This window comes from Magallana gigas, chromosome 2 (assembly GCF_963853765.1).
Source record: "Magallana gigas chromosome 2, xbMagGiga1.1, whole genome shotgun sequence".
In the NCBI taxonomy this organism is placed as follows: Eukaryota; Metazoa; Mollusca; class Bivalvia; order Ostreida; family Ostreidae; genus Magallana; species Magallana gigas.
This window is the reverse complement of record NC_088854.1, coordinates 18,307,580-18,323,172: the sequence shown is the minus strand read 5'-3', so window position 1 is coordinate 18,323,172 and position 15,593 is coordinate 18,307,580. Positions and strand designations below refer to the sequence as shown.

Below are 15,593 nucleotides of genomic sequence, written 5' to 3'. Positions count from 1 at the left end.
ATCCAGATCCATCAGCTGTGTCTTTACAACTCTGGTTAAAATAGATATTATATACAGAAACAATTAAGACTATTTCCATACTTTTGGATTGTGAGAGAATACTAGTAGAGAATGGCATACAAGATCGATGTATAAAATTCTAGATGAATTTATAGAGAAGTACATGTAACATTAAATTATAATGAATGATATACTAAATGAGGCAACTTTTTTTCTATTTTCTTCTGAAGAGGCAATCTTACAGGTAAATTAAATATATTACATGCAATCATCATAAAGAAAAACAGAGTTAAATTTTTCTGATAAAAATGTGGTGATTTAATTAAAGAAAAGATGATTTTAATAAAAATTGAATTCAATGGGAAATGTGATGTAGCTAACATAGAGGATTAGAAATAAGATTAATTGGCATAAAGGAAGGGAAATTGTGTTTAATTGGCATAAAGGGAAACTGTTATTATTTTGCATAGTGGATGTACAATGTAAAAGATTAAGATATCAGAAAATAAAATAATCAAGAGTTAATTAGCTTAAAAATAAAGATATAGTTAGCAGAAACTTGAAGAGTACTTAAAAAAGCTTGAATTCAACCTGGGAGTGGTCTGTGAATTGGTTATGGACATCTTGTCTGACTTCTTCTAAATGCTGTCAAAAGGAAAACCATCAAAAGGGTTACATGAAGCATGAGTCAGCTGGACACCTCTGGATAAATGATGAACTTTATGAAACAACTCCAAACAAGCAATTCATTACAAAAACATGCAAATGATTTCAAAAAGCGTTTACCACAGCAATGTGAGGGATTTCAATTTTTTTTAAAGTTTAATTAAAATCAAATAAATGGAATAAATTTATTTAGTATAAATTAACAATTTATTTTGAAATTCCTCTTTCGGTAACTGCAGATTTTATCATGCAAGCATATATTTAATGCAAGGCTGACAGATTTACAATAATAAGCATATTCTTTAAAACAATTTTGCAAATTGTTGTTTAATATATTTGAGTCAAAGCAACACACTACATGAACAATGAATAATATGATCTTATCATAGTTGCAGATATGAACTTATAATGTAACTGCTTTCTTCCACATACATCTAAAAAAAACCCTCATTCAATCTATACTAATAAAATTTATGTCCTAAATTAAAATAAATAAAAATAGATTGGTTCCCAGCAGAAACTGGTACCTCCTTGCGGCCGACTTCCTCTTCCTCTTCTGCAGCAGTCATTTCCTGTGCATTGGTCAAGTTGTCCACGGCGATAGCCAAGAACACATTCAGCAGTGTGTCTGTACAGGGGTTAAGGACAACAAATCTTTGCTTTCATATTCATGCATAGATGTCCAATGTCAATGGATACATATAAAATTATACAGGACTTACAATAAAAACATGGTTCTTTTCCAAATGGTTATTTCGGTTTTAGACATGTACAGTCCAAAATTTTCTGTAACATTTATAACTGTAATAGTATTACTTCTCTGCAACTTTAAAGTATCAGAAATTAGGGAATTAGGATACAGTTGCCAAACACCACCAGGATGATGAAGTAGATGGAATAAAACATCCCCTTCTTGTCCCCATCCTCGATCCCGTGGGCTCTGATCCCATTGTACATCACCTCATTCCAATCTGCTCCCGTCAGAATCTGTCAATCAAAAACCATTCAAGCTAGAGTAAAATTGACCAAAGGCTTTACTGAATTTTTTTTTAGGAAACTTTGAAAAGGATGATTTGATGCTCATAGAGAATGACTCTTAGTTTAACAAAGATCTATACCTGTAGGTTAGTAATAAAGTGGGTACTTATTGAATGTGTTATAATTTAATATAAACTCTTTACCTGGAATACCGTCAATAGAGCTATGGGGAATGTATCAAAGTGTGCAGGCGGCCTCCCATCATCAAAGTTCATCCTGTAAACATAGGTCATTATATGCATGAATAAGCTGAACATAGATTATACACTGTAATATTAAGTAAATGCTTACAGAGTACCTGCTAAACCAAACCAAGAAATGGATTCCTACATTTTGCCTCTATACAGGTCAGCAGTGTACTAAATCTTCACTAATTTATTTTTCATCACATTTTACAATATTGCTCATAAAATGGAAATACAGGAATCTTCCTTCTAATTACACAAATAAATTTCTTGTATTGATATATACAATTATTACATAAATTCCTTTTCAGTGCATATTATTATATCTGTACTTACTCTCCCCCAAAGAGCTGCATCCCGAGCAAAGCGAAGATGAGAATGAAGAGGAAGAGGAGGAACAACAGACTGACAATGGACCTCATACTGCTCAGCAGGGAGACCACCAGGTTACGCAGCGAGGACCAGTATCTGTAACATAAATTCAATTTCAAGGTTTAGCTCAGGCCTTGATGATGTCATATATTTTTAAGGGCTTTGAGCTTATAGGTTTCAATGAAACAAAAATGAATGCCTATTCAATTCTTTTATTCTATCCTTATTCTAAAAATAGAAAAATGAGGCTCTATTTTTCAACAGTGTGTAATTCTTTAACCACCAATCCTGTTTGTTTTTCATATCATTTTACTGCAAATTTATCTTGTATTTTTCCCTTTCCAAAAACACATTCAAGTTGATTCCTACCTGGTCACTTTGAACACTCTCAGTAGCCTGAGAGCTCTGAGAGTACTGATCCCAAATGATGCCCCATCCTTGTAATACGACCAGATGACTTCTATAATACTAACTATGATAACCTGCAAGTGATTGGCAAAACAGAGTTATCTTTCTTTCCTCATGTTAAATACATCTAATAGATTAAATATTTTCAATAAAATCTTGCACAATTAAAGTATTTAAGTTATATGTGAATGAAACCTTGTACATGCAATTAAAAGTTTTTAAATGAAATCTCCCTATTTATAACCATAATTCAATTCCACTGCTCTCTCAATAAATTAATGTTAAAAATATGCATGTATTTAACCTCTTGTCCTTACACGTCAATTAAGATAAATGAACTGTAACTTTCTTTTAAAAAATTTTGAAAGGATTTTTGATAATAAAAGGCAATCTATGGGTGTTTAATTTGAGGTAAACCACCTATATACAGATTATATCTATACTTACTCCACAATCAAATATATTGAAGGATGATTGGAAATAAATCCGCACTCCTAATCCATACATCTTTATCAACATTTCAAATATAAATAAACCTAGGAAAACAAATTCTGTGTAATCTGAAATTAAAAGCAAAATATTTAATAATTACTTGTAAATCCATAAACTAACACCATTCAGATAAGTAATGTACATGTAAGTTTTAGAATCATATTCATTTATATGATATTTTATTTTTTGGATAAAGAACGACGGCCCTTAATTCACACTGGATTATTTTGTCCCAACTTACATAAAAATTCTTCGTGCCACTTGGGTTGTCCGTAATGCTCGGATGCTGTACATACAGTGTTGAGGAACACCAGCACAATCACCGTCCAATAGAAGGGCTGGCTCTTCACTAGACGCCGCAAAGAAAATCTAAAACACATATCGGAACAAAATTATTTTTGGCATATTTATCATAGATTTTTTAAAGCATTATCAATAGGAATGAACATATACATGTTCATGTATTTAGGGTATATTGGAAAATAAACTAATATGGTAATCCAGAATATCTGCATAATTAAAAACAATTAAAATTAACAATTTGAATTAAGGCTTTATAATTATGTAAATTCAGATTCTTAATAATTTCTAAAGCATCTGCCAATAAATATTAATTACAAAATGATTTTGTAAGTGTGTGTAACAGAATATATGATCTGTTCGTGATGGCTTTAAATATTTCATCGAAAGATTCAGATGAACAATTAGGTATCTTGACCATTAAAAGCAATTCAATGTCTCATTTCTTAATGAACCTAAGAAAAAGCTAACAAAAACAAATGCTGATTATATGTGCCATGAAACAATAAATTTTCATTCTAATGAAGTGTCCAAGGCCGAATCAATTCCAGCAACAGGGGTCACTCAATGGAGGAAGCTGGTAGTTGATTGCGAAGCTGTCGCCTCTGTTCCAATAGGCCACAGAGATAATGAGACCCGAGCTCTGAGCATTTATGGGAATTCAATGGACATTAATGAGACCTAAGCTATTGTTTTCTAAAACAGTCAATCCCAGTGGAATAAAATGGTTGCCTGAGAATGTCGACAAAATGGCTTTTAAGCCAATTTTTTAAATTGCATATTTTTCTCTGAGTCCATATTTTGAGGAAAGAAAAAAAAATTAGAAAGAAATGCTCATTGTTGATCATTTTAAACCAGACTCTTCACAGAATAGGTTGAATCTGTTTGAACTGCAATTGAATACATTACAGTATATATAGCTATATATATAAAGAGGTGAAATTCTACAAATTAATGCCGTTTGTACTTTAAAGAATCAGCGTTGTTTGATATATATCAACAAACAAGACAGCAGGATCCCTGATTGAAAGAAAACACCCTTTGGTCAATTGGCATCCATTTCACGATTAGCCTTCTTAATTTTTTAGTACGAATACAGTTCATTATAAAGCTTCCACTGTGGGAATGGTCCTTGTTTGTTTGAAGCATCTTCCTAATGACATTTTTAAAACAAATCATTTTAACTAAAGACCTAAATAAATGTGTGTTTGAGAGAGAGAGAGAGAGAGAGAGAGAGAGAGAGAGAGAGAGAGAGAGAGAACAAATGTTTGGAAGCATGGAAGTCTAGGGGGGCCTCCATCAAGTCATCTATGACAGTATCAGTTATTGATTTTTCTGCCGAGCTTTCTGGCAGGCTGGGCTGATTATACATGCAACAGAGAGAGGAATTCAATCTCTGTCTTTAAATGTAGCCCCTGTTCCTCTCTGGTTTACTGCTGCTGAATAAATGACTTCCTCCTATTTTGAACAGCAGCTTCTTGTCAGGAAATTGCAAAATAACTTGATCTGCCATTAAGATGAAAAGCAAAACAGCTCTGCACTGGCAACTCTGTCAGAGGCTGAAGTGAGGCATGCAGTTTGGTCTTTGATGCCACTTGTTTATGCTAACTACTGCAAGTGCATGCACTGCTACATAATCTGTAGGTGAAAGCACAATGTCTTAGCTGTCCAAAACAGGTCCTGAATTAGTGATTTTCTTCTTCTAAATTTTTAACCATATTTAGAGTGTTTGTATTCATCCAGGACAAAAATTCTCAGAATTCCACTGGTTTTAAGGTTCATCCAAACATGCATTTGTGGCAATTTTGCTTTGTTGCACCATACTTTTGTCTTATAATAACTGGGAAACAATTAATTTAATTTTAACAGTTTCCATGAAATGCCTTTTGGACTGATATTAAACAGTCAGCAATGGTTATTTTGAATGTATTTTCTTTTATTTATACTCACCTAAAATGTTTTTCTGCTTTCCAAAATGCAGCACACCTTCCAGTCTGCTTTCTGTTCTGTATATTTGATCTACCTAAAGAATATGAACCTAAAATATACAGATAACAGACGGTTATTGTGAGAAAAGGAAAGATTTTAAAGGGATACCTCACTGGACATGAAGACCCTGACCTTTGGCATTAACAATGCTCATAGTCCTCAGCAATATGTCAAGGTCAACAAACAAGATCGGATTTTTTTCATTTTTATTTTGACTCACAAGTACTGTCAAACTTTGTTAATTTACTGAAGTGTATATAGGTATATATATGTATAATTCAGTTTTCCAAACTTCTTTAGGACACTTCTGGCTGTTTCGCTTGGTCTATATATAGCTTCCATTTAATTTTTTGTTCTCAAATTGAGTCAATCTAAAGAGGAATTATCAGGTAACTTTGGTAATTGTTACAATCTGCACACATTATGTCAAAAGGAATGGTAACCTTTATCCACTATTTATGGCTTATGGTCATAATTGAAACCTTTGACTTTTAAAATACATTTCCCAGCTTCATTAGCCACAGCTTGATAAGTGAACAGCTAATGTTAACAGATAATAAATAACCACTGAGACGGCCTCGACAGGAACTGAAATACTAGAGAAGAGTGGGTAAACAAGTCGTTGTCCTTTTGCGAAATCAACGTGATCAATCCAATCTTCTTATTGATCAGCCGCTGTTTCTATTTGTGGTATAAGAGTTACATGGCATGGCTACAAGATTGTCCATTTACTTCTCTCAGCACTGCATGCTGATAAGAATACTAAATAGGACACAAACAATAGGCTGTTTAAGTGAGCATTGAATACAGTAGGTTCTCACTAAAACAAGCACCTCAAATCTGAATTCCTGCTCTTCACAAAAATAGTTCCTTTAACTGTTTTTAGATACAATAGAAAATTTAAAATGTTTAGAGAGAAGAGAATAGAGTGGTTAGATGGTGTCTAGTTTTTCATTGCTCTCTTGTCTGTTCCTTACCTATATTTATGTCGGATAATAAGTCACTGTCGTTATCTTCATTGTTCTCGTCGCTCGGCTCTTTTCCGATCTTCTTCATTTTTGTGGCGGCTCTTTTTCTGGCTATTAAATGGGGAAAAAATTCTAATAAAGTACATTTATCAATGACGAAAAGAATGAGAAAATATACAAAATACACTGCGATGTTTGAAACTGGACTTTGAAATTAACAAAAAAATTGATTTCATTTTGCTCTTTAATTATGATTGAAACAAACGGGTTTACCTTCCATGATTCTTAATTTATCCTCATCTGTTGTTCTGTCTTCATTTAGAATCACTTCCTCTGAAAGAAACAATAAAAATTGTATCACTACATTACTCATTTATCAATGTATTCCTTCTATATACATTTGTATAAAATATTATGTATATGAATGAACAGAATGTTTTCTTTCATAAGTGTTAAATGTACTTCAATTTCATTTTGTTGAAAATCAGCTATTCAAAGTTTTTGCTATTCTGAAAAAATGCAGTGTTTTCACTTTGCAACATTCAAATATGATCCAAGAAATATCAGCAAGGAATTAGCCCAATTAAAATCCTGCATAGTTTGACTTCTTCACACAGTTAAAAGAAAATTACCATCGATGTATGAACAATTGGTACAAATTGGTGAATGTTTAGGATAAAATGTCAACTTACCTGCTTTGCAAATCCACTCCAGATATCCACTTAACTCCATGTCAATCTGTTGCTGTCTCCTCAGTTTGATATAGGATCTTCTGTTTTCTACTCTTAATCTCTCTTTGGCAAATTCTCTGAAAAATTAACAACCATTATACATTTATTGCAGGATCTATATATAAAAACTTGAAGAGAAAGAAATTTTATCAATTCTGTGATTCCATGGGGTAATTAAATTTCTTGTTTGTAATTCTTTCCAAGTACATTAACTCCATGTAGTTCAGTAATAGTATATTGTGTACACTTTAAGTACATATTTACTCCATGATACACACTGTATATATTCTTTATATATGGACTTGGTTATTAGTATGGTACACAATCTTAGCACAAAATTATTAGTGCTATACAATGGTTAATAAACAAACATGCAGCTAGATCGATGTATAGTTATTTTTACTGCAAAGTATAAAGTTACTACTATTGTTTATTTATAGGACACTGGTACTCATTTGTCATTGAACTCCTCTGTCGACCTAGTCCTCATACTGTTTCTATATTTATACCATCTTCAATAAGAGTTACGCCAAAAGTAGCATTCTGTTAATAAGACATGCCTGGTAGAAAATCCAAGTCTTAGAGGGAGCCCTTATTTAATCAACTTTGGTTAATTTAGTCTGTCTGTTAATCAGGTTTTGTCTGTATATATCCATTTGTATAACAGTCTTAGTAAATGAGTACTTCTTGGTACACAAAGTTCATGTGAAATATTCTGAGAAAAACTTGAATAAAAGAAGAAAATCAATGTTAACCTAACATTTTTTAGTCTTTAAGCTTAATTAAGTTATCTAGAACATTGACAACTGTGCTTTTCAGAATGTTGAATCTCTTTGGCAACCATCTTAAGCTGTGTGCATTGACAAATTGCTGTTTCAATCTTAGTACACACAACTGCGGCATATGCAGTCCATCTGTCTCTTTTGTATTTTGTAGAGAAATAGAATAGCACAAAAGTCTAGATGGAGACAGTATACTGTAATAGTACATGTATCAATAGATCTTGTAGCAAATATAGCAGTAAAGGAACTCATTAAACCTGGTGAATGCTAAAATAATACTGGTCATACTAATGTTAATAGCATGTGTCGGCTCATCTCTATAGTTTGTACTAAAACACTTCATCTGTACCGACAATTAGGTTCTTGGATGCTTTCAAGCAGTCAACCATTAAATTAATGGTAATTCAAGTACCAGTACACTACACCTTCATCCATTCTCTTGTGTTCTAATGCAAATTACCAAATTATTACAGCTAGACTGATCTCCACTGAAGCTAAAATTCATGCTACGATATGGCTTTTGATTGACATTTAATAGCATAGAAGATTAATATGATTTAGAATAGCTGTCAGTCATGTATTAATGTAACACATAAAAAATAAAAGGTAATGTCCAGCAAAATTAGGAAACGTTACACTTTTTACATTTCCAAGAGGTAAAATTTGCTCTCAAGCTTATAATAGAAATACTAATGTAAGTAATGTGATATATACATGTAAATTACAAAACTGTCTTCATCATGTGTTTATAACTGTATAGATTAGCTGTTGATGTTGATTAATTTGCACATTTTCAGTTTGTAATAGGAAGGTATTTTATACTCTACAAACAGGGAAAAATCTGACTCTGATGCTTTTTAATCAACTTCCATAAAAATGCTTTATTTACTATTTCACTTTTGTATCATATTAACTCTTGCACTTATGATAAAAGCTTAATTGCAGGTCTCACAACACTATTTTCCAAAGGTTCACATCAAAACATGGCCGAGGCAAAATAATTCCCGAATTGCCCTTCATTTTTAGGTGTTTTCTGCCAGCCACAGGGACTGTACTTTTTTTTAGATGAAAAACAACATGTAAAATGCCCGATTTTCCCCCTTTTGAAAAAATATGAGGTCACTTGAATTTTTGATAACAGTTGTTTCGGCCGTGGGGGGGGGGGGGGTAAAAAGGCTCGGACATGATTTTCAAGCACGTGTAACTTTGATGTAAACAAACTCTCGTGCCTTTGTGGATGGCTGTGTGTTTTTTGCCACTAAATTGGTTAGGAACGATTGTTTTAAAAGTTGTAAAGAGGGATTTTCCCAGAAGTTTGTTTTAAACTCGCTACCTGTGTCTAAAGTTACGTAATTTTGGTAAAAATATATAGTAAAAATTAATAGTGGTGTGCTACCTTAATTACTTACCCACTAAGTACACCTAAAACTAAGTTGAGCATAAAAAATGAGCCCAGGATGATCAAAGGGTAAAAATAAAGCCAGTTGATGTACGGTCCAATTGCATCATTGGTCTGAAAAGAAACAAATTAACAGTTCAGCTTCATTCAATTAAAAAAAAAAGATTAAAACCTTTCTTCCCAAGTATTTTTGGGTCAAATGCTTCTGAAAATGAAATAGAAAATGATTGTGTAGAAACATGTATACTGGATATGTAAATGTATCTGTAAAGTTTGTATTTACTAGTCAGAGCCAACCACAGTACTAAGTTTGATATCTACCAGACAGAGTTCTAAAGAAAAATATTGATTATGTTCAAAATAGCTAAAAATTTGAAATGATATCATGACCTTTAACCTTTTTAAAAACAGGAGCGAATTCTAAAAACTGTTCTTTTGTGGTACCATTTCTTTGTACCACATTTGCTGTCTGTCAAGAAAGTGTTCTTAATTACTATAAAATATCACTATATGGACTGTTATTATAAGATATCACTGTATGGACTATATCAAATACTTTGCACTCTTGACCTTATGACCTCAATATTCTTATAAGAAGCCTTCTCCTCTTTTTGGGGGAACAATTAAATGTATTTAGTGTGCAAGTGTACAAGCTAAGATGGATATCTGTCATAAAAAAAAATTTTCAGATATTGGGCATACATCACTTTGTCTAAAATATCTTGCATAATCAAAGTGCCTTTTCCTGTTTTTTTTATTCTGAAAAAAATCTATTTTGCAGAGTTTTTTAAGGAATAAAGGATATAACATATAAAAAAAGCCTATCCAGAAGGTAAAGGAAGCTTTATATTGCATTTGGTAGGGGTTTCTCAGAGCTACCTTAGCTAATGAAAGCCTTGAATATTTCTCCCAGAATTACAAAACCACATCTATCGTAAGAGAAGTCTCTGTTGGCCTGAGCCCTCCACCACAACACCTGCGAGCTCTACTAATGAGGCTTCTTGGGCTGCAGGCAGAGTTTATAACAATTGCATACAATCTAATAGAAAGGATACAAGTCTCTCTCTTCACCAAACTGACTTTGACAAGATCTATATTGCTGTATTAATTGTATGCCAATAACAAAAAAAAAATAACTTCTGAGAAATCTTTCCAATTCTTTGTTATGCATTCAATGGAATGTCTTTGCAAACTAATCAATTTGTAAACATATTAATATACTGGCAAGATGAAATTGGCAATCAGAAAATTGTGACTGTTTCCTTGCCATTATACTATGATTTTAGTGTTAGGTAATTTACTGTATAAGTTTAAAGTATACTCTGACATGTATATACATGTAACCTGGACATATGAGAGAGAGAGAGAGAGAGAGAGAGAGAGAGAGAGAGAGAGAGAGAGAGAGAGAGAGAGAGAGACTGCTACATGTACATGTATTTAATATGACTGATATTCTCAAATGTGACATTTCTTGGGTAACAATGCAGGATTGGAAATTGTGTGGCTTTCTTGGCAAATACAAAAATTGATATAATCTTCCTTAATCGAAAGTAGAATAATCTTAATCTTAACCAATTTGGCCAAAAAAAATTAATGATTTGTTTCTCAGGCACCGCCGCATCAGTTAAATCATTGCCGCATCAAACTTTTTTATCGTTATTTTTCCGGATTTTTCATATCTTATCATTATCGGTTTTCTCTATTATAAAATCAATGTAACCAAAAGCTCAGAATAAAGGCTTGTTTCTGTCAATGAAAACGTTATTTTATCTGACCTATCTACAAGTGACCAACCTAGGGGGCTACTTAGCCCAAATACAAGTTTATGTAAATATAAGTACTCTCTTTGTGGTTGGTAACTTCGCCAGAATTTCCTCAGAAAGAGAGGTTGAAGTTGCCCTTTATTCTGAGTTCACGATCGTGAAAGTTAACCCAAAATGCAATAAAATGATAATCATCTAATTCAAAAGACATCTTCATAGCCTAAGTTAACCCCTGTTGTGATTAATAACTAGCGACTGTCTTATCTTTAGAGGTTATAGGCCTAAATACGTTTGATGCATTCTCATACTGTGCACTGAAAATTACAACCGATGTTTATAACTTTAGGTGCTGATATTACAATTAGTTGGTAACTTGTAATTAGTTAATAACTCTGCCAAGTTAGTGCTTAAATAATCATAAAACCGTTTGTCTACAGCTGTCTTTAAAATTAAACAGATCCAACAATATGACGGTTGTAATTGTGTCAAAGGGTTGGACTAATACCTCCAAAATACATGAAACACATAGCCTGATTTTATTTTTCATTTAGCCAACACAATTACGAAACATTTCATCTACAAAATGTATGAATACACTTGTTAAATTAAATTTAAAAAATTAAATTAGATTTTAAATTTTTTAGAAGTTTTTTTATTTTTTAATTGAGTTGCTTCTTGTGAATACATGTAATATCATTAGCATTATGCCATTGTCAAAGAATGGAAGTCAACCTGATTTCTTAATTTTCCCTATTTTTCTGTGAGGGATAACTTCAGAAGTGAAGTCTCCCTAAACTAAGTTTGCTCTAAGTTGGCCCTAGCTGTTAACACAACCACTGAAATTTCTCTGTTATCTTCAGAAATTAAAGCCTCTGTGATATTGCCTAGTAGCAGGAATAAAGGAGAAATGTATTGTTTGAGAATTTTTTGATGACTAATTTACTTTTCCTTGACTTCTAGAAGTCCTCAAGGCACTGAAGATTGATAAGGAAACACCCCAATTTAACTGAATGCTTTATTTGATATTTTTTAATATGGCAATTTCAACTAGTTAAATGCCATAAGAAGTCCCCTATTTCAGTTCAGACTTGTGTTATTTCTGTGGAGGGGAAAGATGGGCTGCAAAATGAAGCAGGGGCACAAACCATTGTCATGTTTGTTCATCTGCAAAAACTCAACCTTTGAAAAGGAAACAGAAACAGTTAAACTAAAAAGTACAAATTAAAACAAATATTTAAACTTTGCCAGTGTATCAGCTTGATGAATGCTGATGAGTACACACATAAATCATAAAATATGGGTTACCGACATTGTAAATTTTGTCTAAAAAAAAAAAAAAAAAAAAAAACCTGCCTGCCTCATCAAAATTTCAAAATTTTGGCCCGAGAAACTAATGATTAATTTTTTTTGGCCTTTGCTTCAAAATGATTTGTAAACAAGTCTTATGTGCCAATTTTCTTGAGATGCTTAATTCATTTTGCCAAAATGACAAGATATATACTGTTCAAGCACATATTTTTGTAGGGTCAAATTTTTTTTGTTTTTAACCAAATAAAATTTAGTTGGCATTTAATTTCGTCATATCGTAATCACTTTGTATGCATTAATTAATACTTGGGTTAAAAAGTCGTAATGTTTTAATTTTATTGATTTATACTGCCAACGAAAGTAACGAAATGAAATCATCGACGAATATTTCTGCTTCTACATGTATTAAATGTATTAAAGCTCATAATCTTTAAATATAGAACATCTGTATCTAAATGAATACGAGCGATATGTCTAAAAAATATACTGGTAGGTTCCTTCAATTTTATGTGTCTACACCTTAACTTAAAACTCGATCTTAATGACAAAGACTTTGTCTTTTGAGTAAATCATCATGATTTATACATGTATATGTGACATACACTCTACTTTTAATTTTATTGACTCTGCAGGGTTTATCAGTAAGTTTAGATATCTTCTCTTATCTAATATGTCAGACATACAACATCTTAACTACAAAGATAGAACCGTATAACTAATCTCCATGTAACAGGTTAATCCTATTAGCCTTCAGTAATAAATCCACTTTCCTCACGAAAATCCTGTAATAACTTACATAGTATAATACTTCAGTCCAGCCTTCCATTGTAATACACTGAAACACTGTAAGCATGGCATAGGCAATATTGTCAAAATTAGTAATTCCAAAGTATGGTCCAACCCAGCGACCACGACACACAGAAATGTTTTCTTGGCACTTAAACGCGCCATTTAGGTCCGCTGAAGATGGAGATCCTGAAGAACACGGTCTTATGTTTGCTTCATCTCCTATGTAGATGTCATCTGAAATGTCAAAATAAGCATTTGTTAATAACTAAAGGTGTTCATATCTTAATGTATAGGATTTCAGACTATTTCTCCATAAAGACATATTATGATGATTATGTTACTACATGTATCAGGAAAGCAATAAATGAAAGATTACAAATGTACTTGTCTACTATGAAATCATTTTTGTTACGGGGGCCAATAGTTATATTAACCCTGCATTAAGGGAGTGTAATTTTTAAGTACAATGTAACAGCAATTGTATGAAAAGGCACATAAGGCAATGCTGAAGAAATATGCCCATTAACAAATTTACCTTCACTATTCCCCTTTGTTCCTATTTTAAAGCAGGCATTTTTAAAAGCACCACTGTAGAATTCTAATCCAACTATAGCGAATATGATAATGGCAAAGATCACCAACAGACACACTTGTAGAAGTGGCGTCATCGCTCGTATGATAGATTTCAACACTACTTGAAGACCTGAACAAGATAAAAAATATATATTTACCATACAAACATTTCAAAATATGCTACATGCAAATGCTACATTGACATTGTATCAAAACTCATATCTTGTAAAAGGTAAAACAATTATTTCAATAGAAAATGTTGAAAAGCGATACATAATAATTTAATGGGGTTTGTATTTGCAAAATAGTATCATTTTATATCATTCAGATTATAAAAAAAAAATCGTTGAAATCATTTTGATTTCCCCATCAGTATTTGACATACTTGGTATCCCCGAGACTAATTTAAGGGGACGCAACACTCGAACTGCTCTCAGCGTTCGTAGATCTAGTTGACTAGAAGCAGCCATCGTGATTATCCTGGAAAATAAAAGGCTATGCTGTGTATCCCAACCACACCCCTACAGCTACAAGAAACTACATTGCAAAGGGAACTGAGCGAGGGACCATGCAGTTTGCCTTTTATCAGGTTATTCTTTGTCTTAACTTTACAACAGTTCTTGGAAAATCAGGTGCATCAATTCATAGTCTAATCAATCACAACAATTCTGTAATTCATAACATCATTTTTCAAATATGCAGACTTTCGATCAGTTGGTAGCAAGTGACAATTTTAAAACTTGAATTTTATAATTTTGATTAGAACAATTGAATCCATATGTAACAAAAACTGAGGGCTAATTATGGCCAGCAGGGTTACAATTTTAATGAATCAGATATTCTGTTTCAAATTACTTAATATTCTCTGTCAAACAGGAAAATAATGATCATGTTAAAAAAAAAGGCACAATTTATATAAACTTGGTTCAAAAATCATATTTTAAGCTTGCAAAATGTGTTATTGTTCCTATAATAGAACTCATACAAAAAAATTAACATGCAGGAAAAGCTCAATTCCCAGACACGAAGTTCAATTCACTAAAAGCATTCAAGTACATGCACTCCAGTGTACATGTATATGTGTTTAAGTTGTTTCAGCCATTTCATCTACCATGAATATCTATGGTCAACTACAGTTTCTACTGGAGCCACTCTATATGATATCCCTGACAGAGACCCTCACAACTTACTCTCTATTCCATATACTAGCTTGAGCGGTCTTAAAACTTTTAATGCTCGAACTTCAGGGCGATTAAAAGAGGTCACCATCTCTATGCAACTATTCACCAGGAAATGTATTGGCCAATTTAAAACAAAAATATTTTTTATGACCTCATCAATGTAATACAAGAACTTTTTCATATACCGAGAACAAAAAAATATATGGACATATATCATGATGATTGAGGTATATGAAGGCTTAAATCATGAGTATATTTCAATGATTAACATGGCCATTGGATATTGTAGATACAAATATCTAAATATCACAATACTAATAGTGAATACATTCGTTAACTTAAATCTGCAAAACAGCAGGTACAAAACATAGATAATTTCTAAAAAATTTAGACAAAGTATATGTATTCCTTTGTTACTGAATTTACAATCTCAGCCTAATAAAATCAATATTCTTTCTATGAACTAAAATTTTATATAAAAGAATTTTTAAGAACAGATAATCTGAGATTGCATGATTTAATATACCAGAAAACATCTCATCTATTTCCATCATTACAGTAAGATCAATTTCCATATTTAGTGTAAAACTCTTTACACTTTTAAAACATAACTGAATGCGACTGTTTGTGAGTATATGGTCTATAATAA

The 15,593-nt window shown here is 32.3% G+C and overlaps 1 protein-coding gene across 8 annotated transcripts in view; it reads right to left on the bottom strand.

Moving 5' to 3' along the window:
• LOC105322251 (voltage-dependent calcium channel type A subunit alpha-1) overlaps nucleotides 1-15,593 on the bottom strand; it is a 71,032-nt gene that overhangs the window by 32,738 nt on the left and 22,701 nt on the right. For 5 of the 8 annotated variants that reach the window (XM_066075347.1, XM_066075345.1, XM_066075346.1 and 2 more), the window contains exons 6-21: nucleotides 14,149-14,243; nucleotides 13,726-13,893; nucleotides 13,198-13,424; nucleotides 9,341-9,444; nucleotides 7,111-7,226; nucleotides 6,692-6,751; nucleotides 6,428-6,529; nucleotides 5,412-5,499; nucleotides 3,403-3,530; nucleotides 3,117-3,229; nucleotides 2,631-2,743; nucleotides 2,226-2,357; nucleotides 1,848-1,920; nucleotides 1,527-1,653; nucleotides 1,194-1,294; nucleotides 592-645 (exon numbers count right to left, since the gene is read on the bottom strand). In XM_066075347.1, coding sequence (XP_065931419.1) covers nucleotides 592-645; nucleotides 1,194-1,294; nucleotides 1,527-1,653; nucleotides 1,848-1,920; nucleotides 2,226-2,357; nucleotides 2,631-2,743; nucleotides 3,117-3,229; nucleotides 3,403-3,530; nucleotides 5,412-5,499; nucleotides 6,428-6,529; nucleotides 6,692-6,751; nucleotides 7,111-7,226; nucleotides 9,341-9,444; nucleotides 13,198-13,424; nucleotides 13,726-13,893; nucleotides 14,149-14,243 — 1,801 coding nt within the window. The remainder of the gene's footprint in view (nucleotides 1-591; nucleotides 646-1,193; nucleotides 1,295-1,526; nucleotides 1,654-1,847; nucleotides 1,921-2,225; nucleotides 2,358-2,630; nucleotides 2,744-3,116; nucleotides 3,230-3,402; nucleotides 3,531-5,411; nucleotides 5,500-6,427; nucleotides 6,530-6,691; nucleotides 6,752-7,110; nucleotides 7,227-9,340; nucleotides 9,445-13,197; nucleotides 13,425-13,725; nucleotides 13,894-14,148; nucleotides 14,244-15,593) is intronic. The other 3 variants (XM_066075348.1, XM_066075349.1, XM_066075352.1) reach the window with 2 other exon arrangements.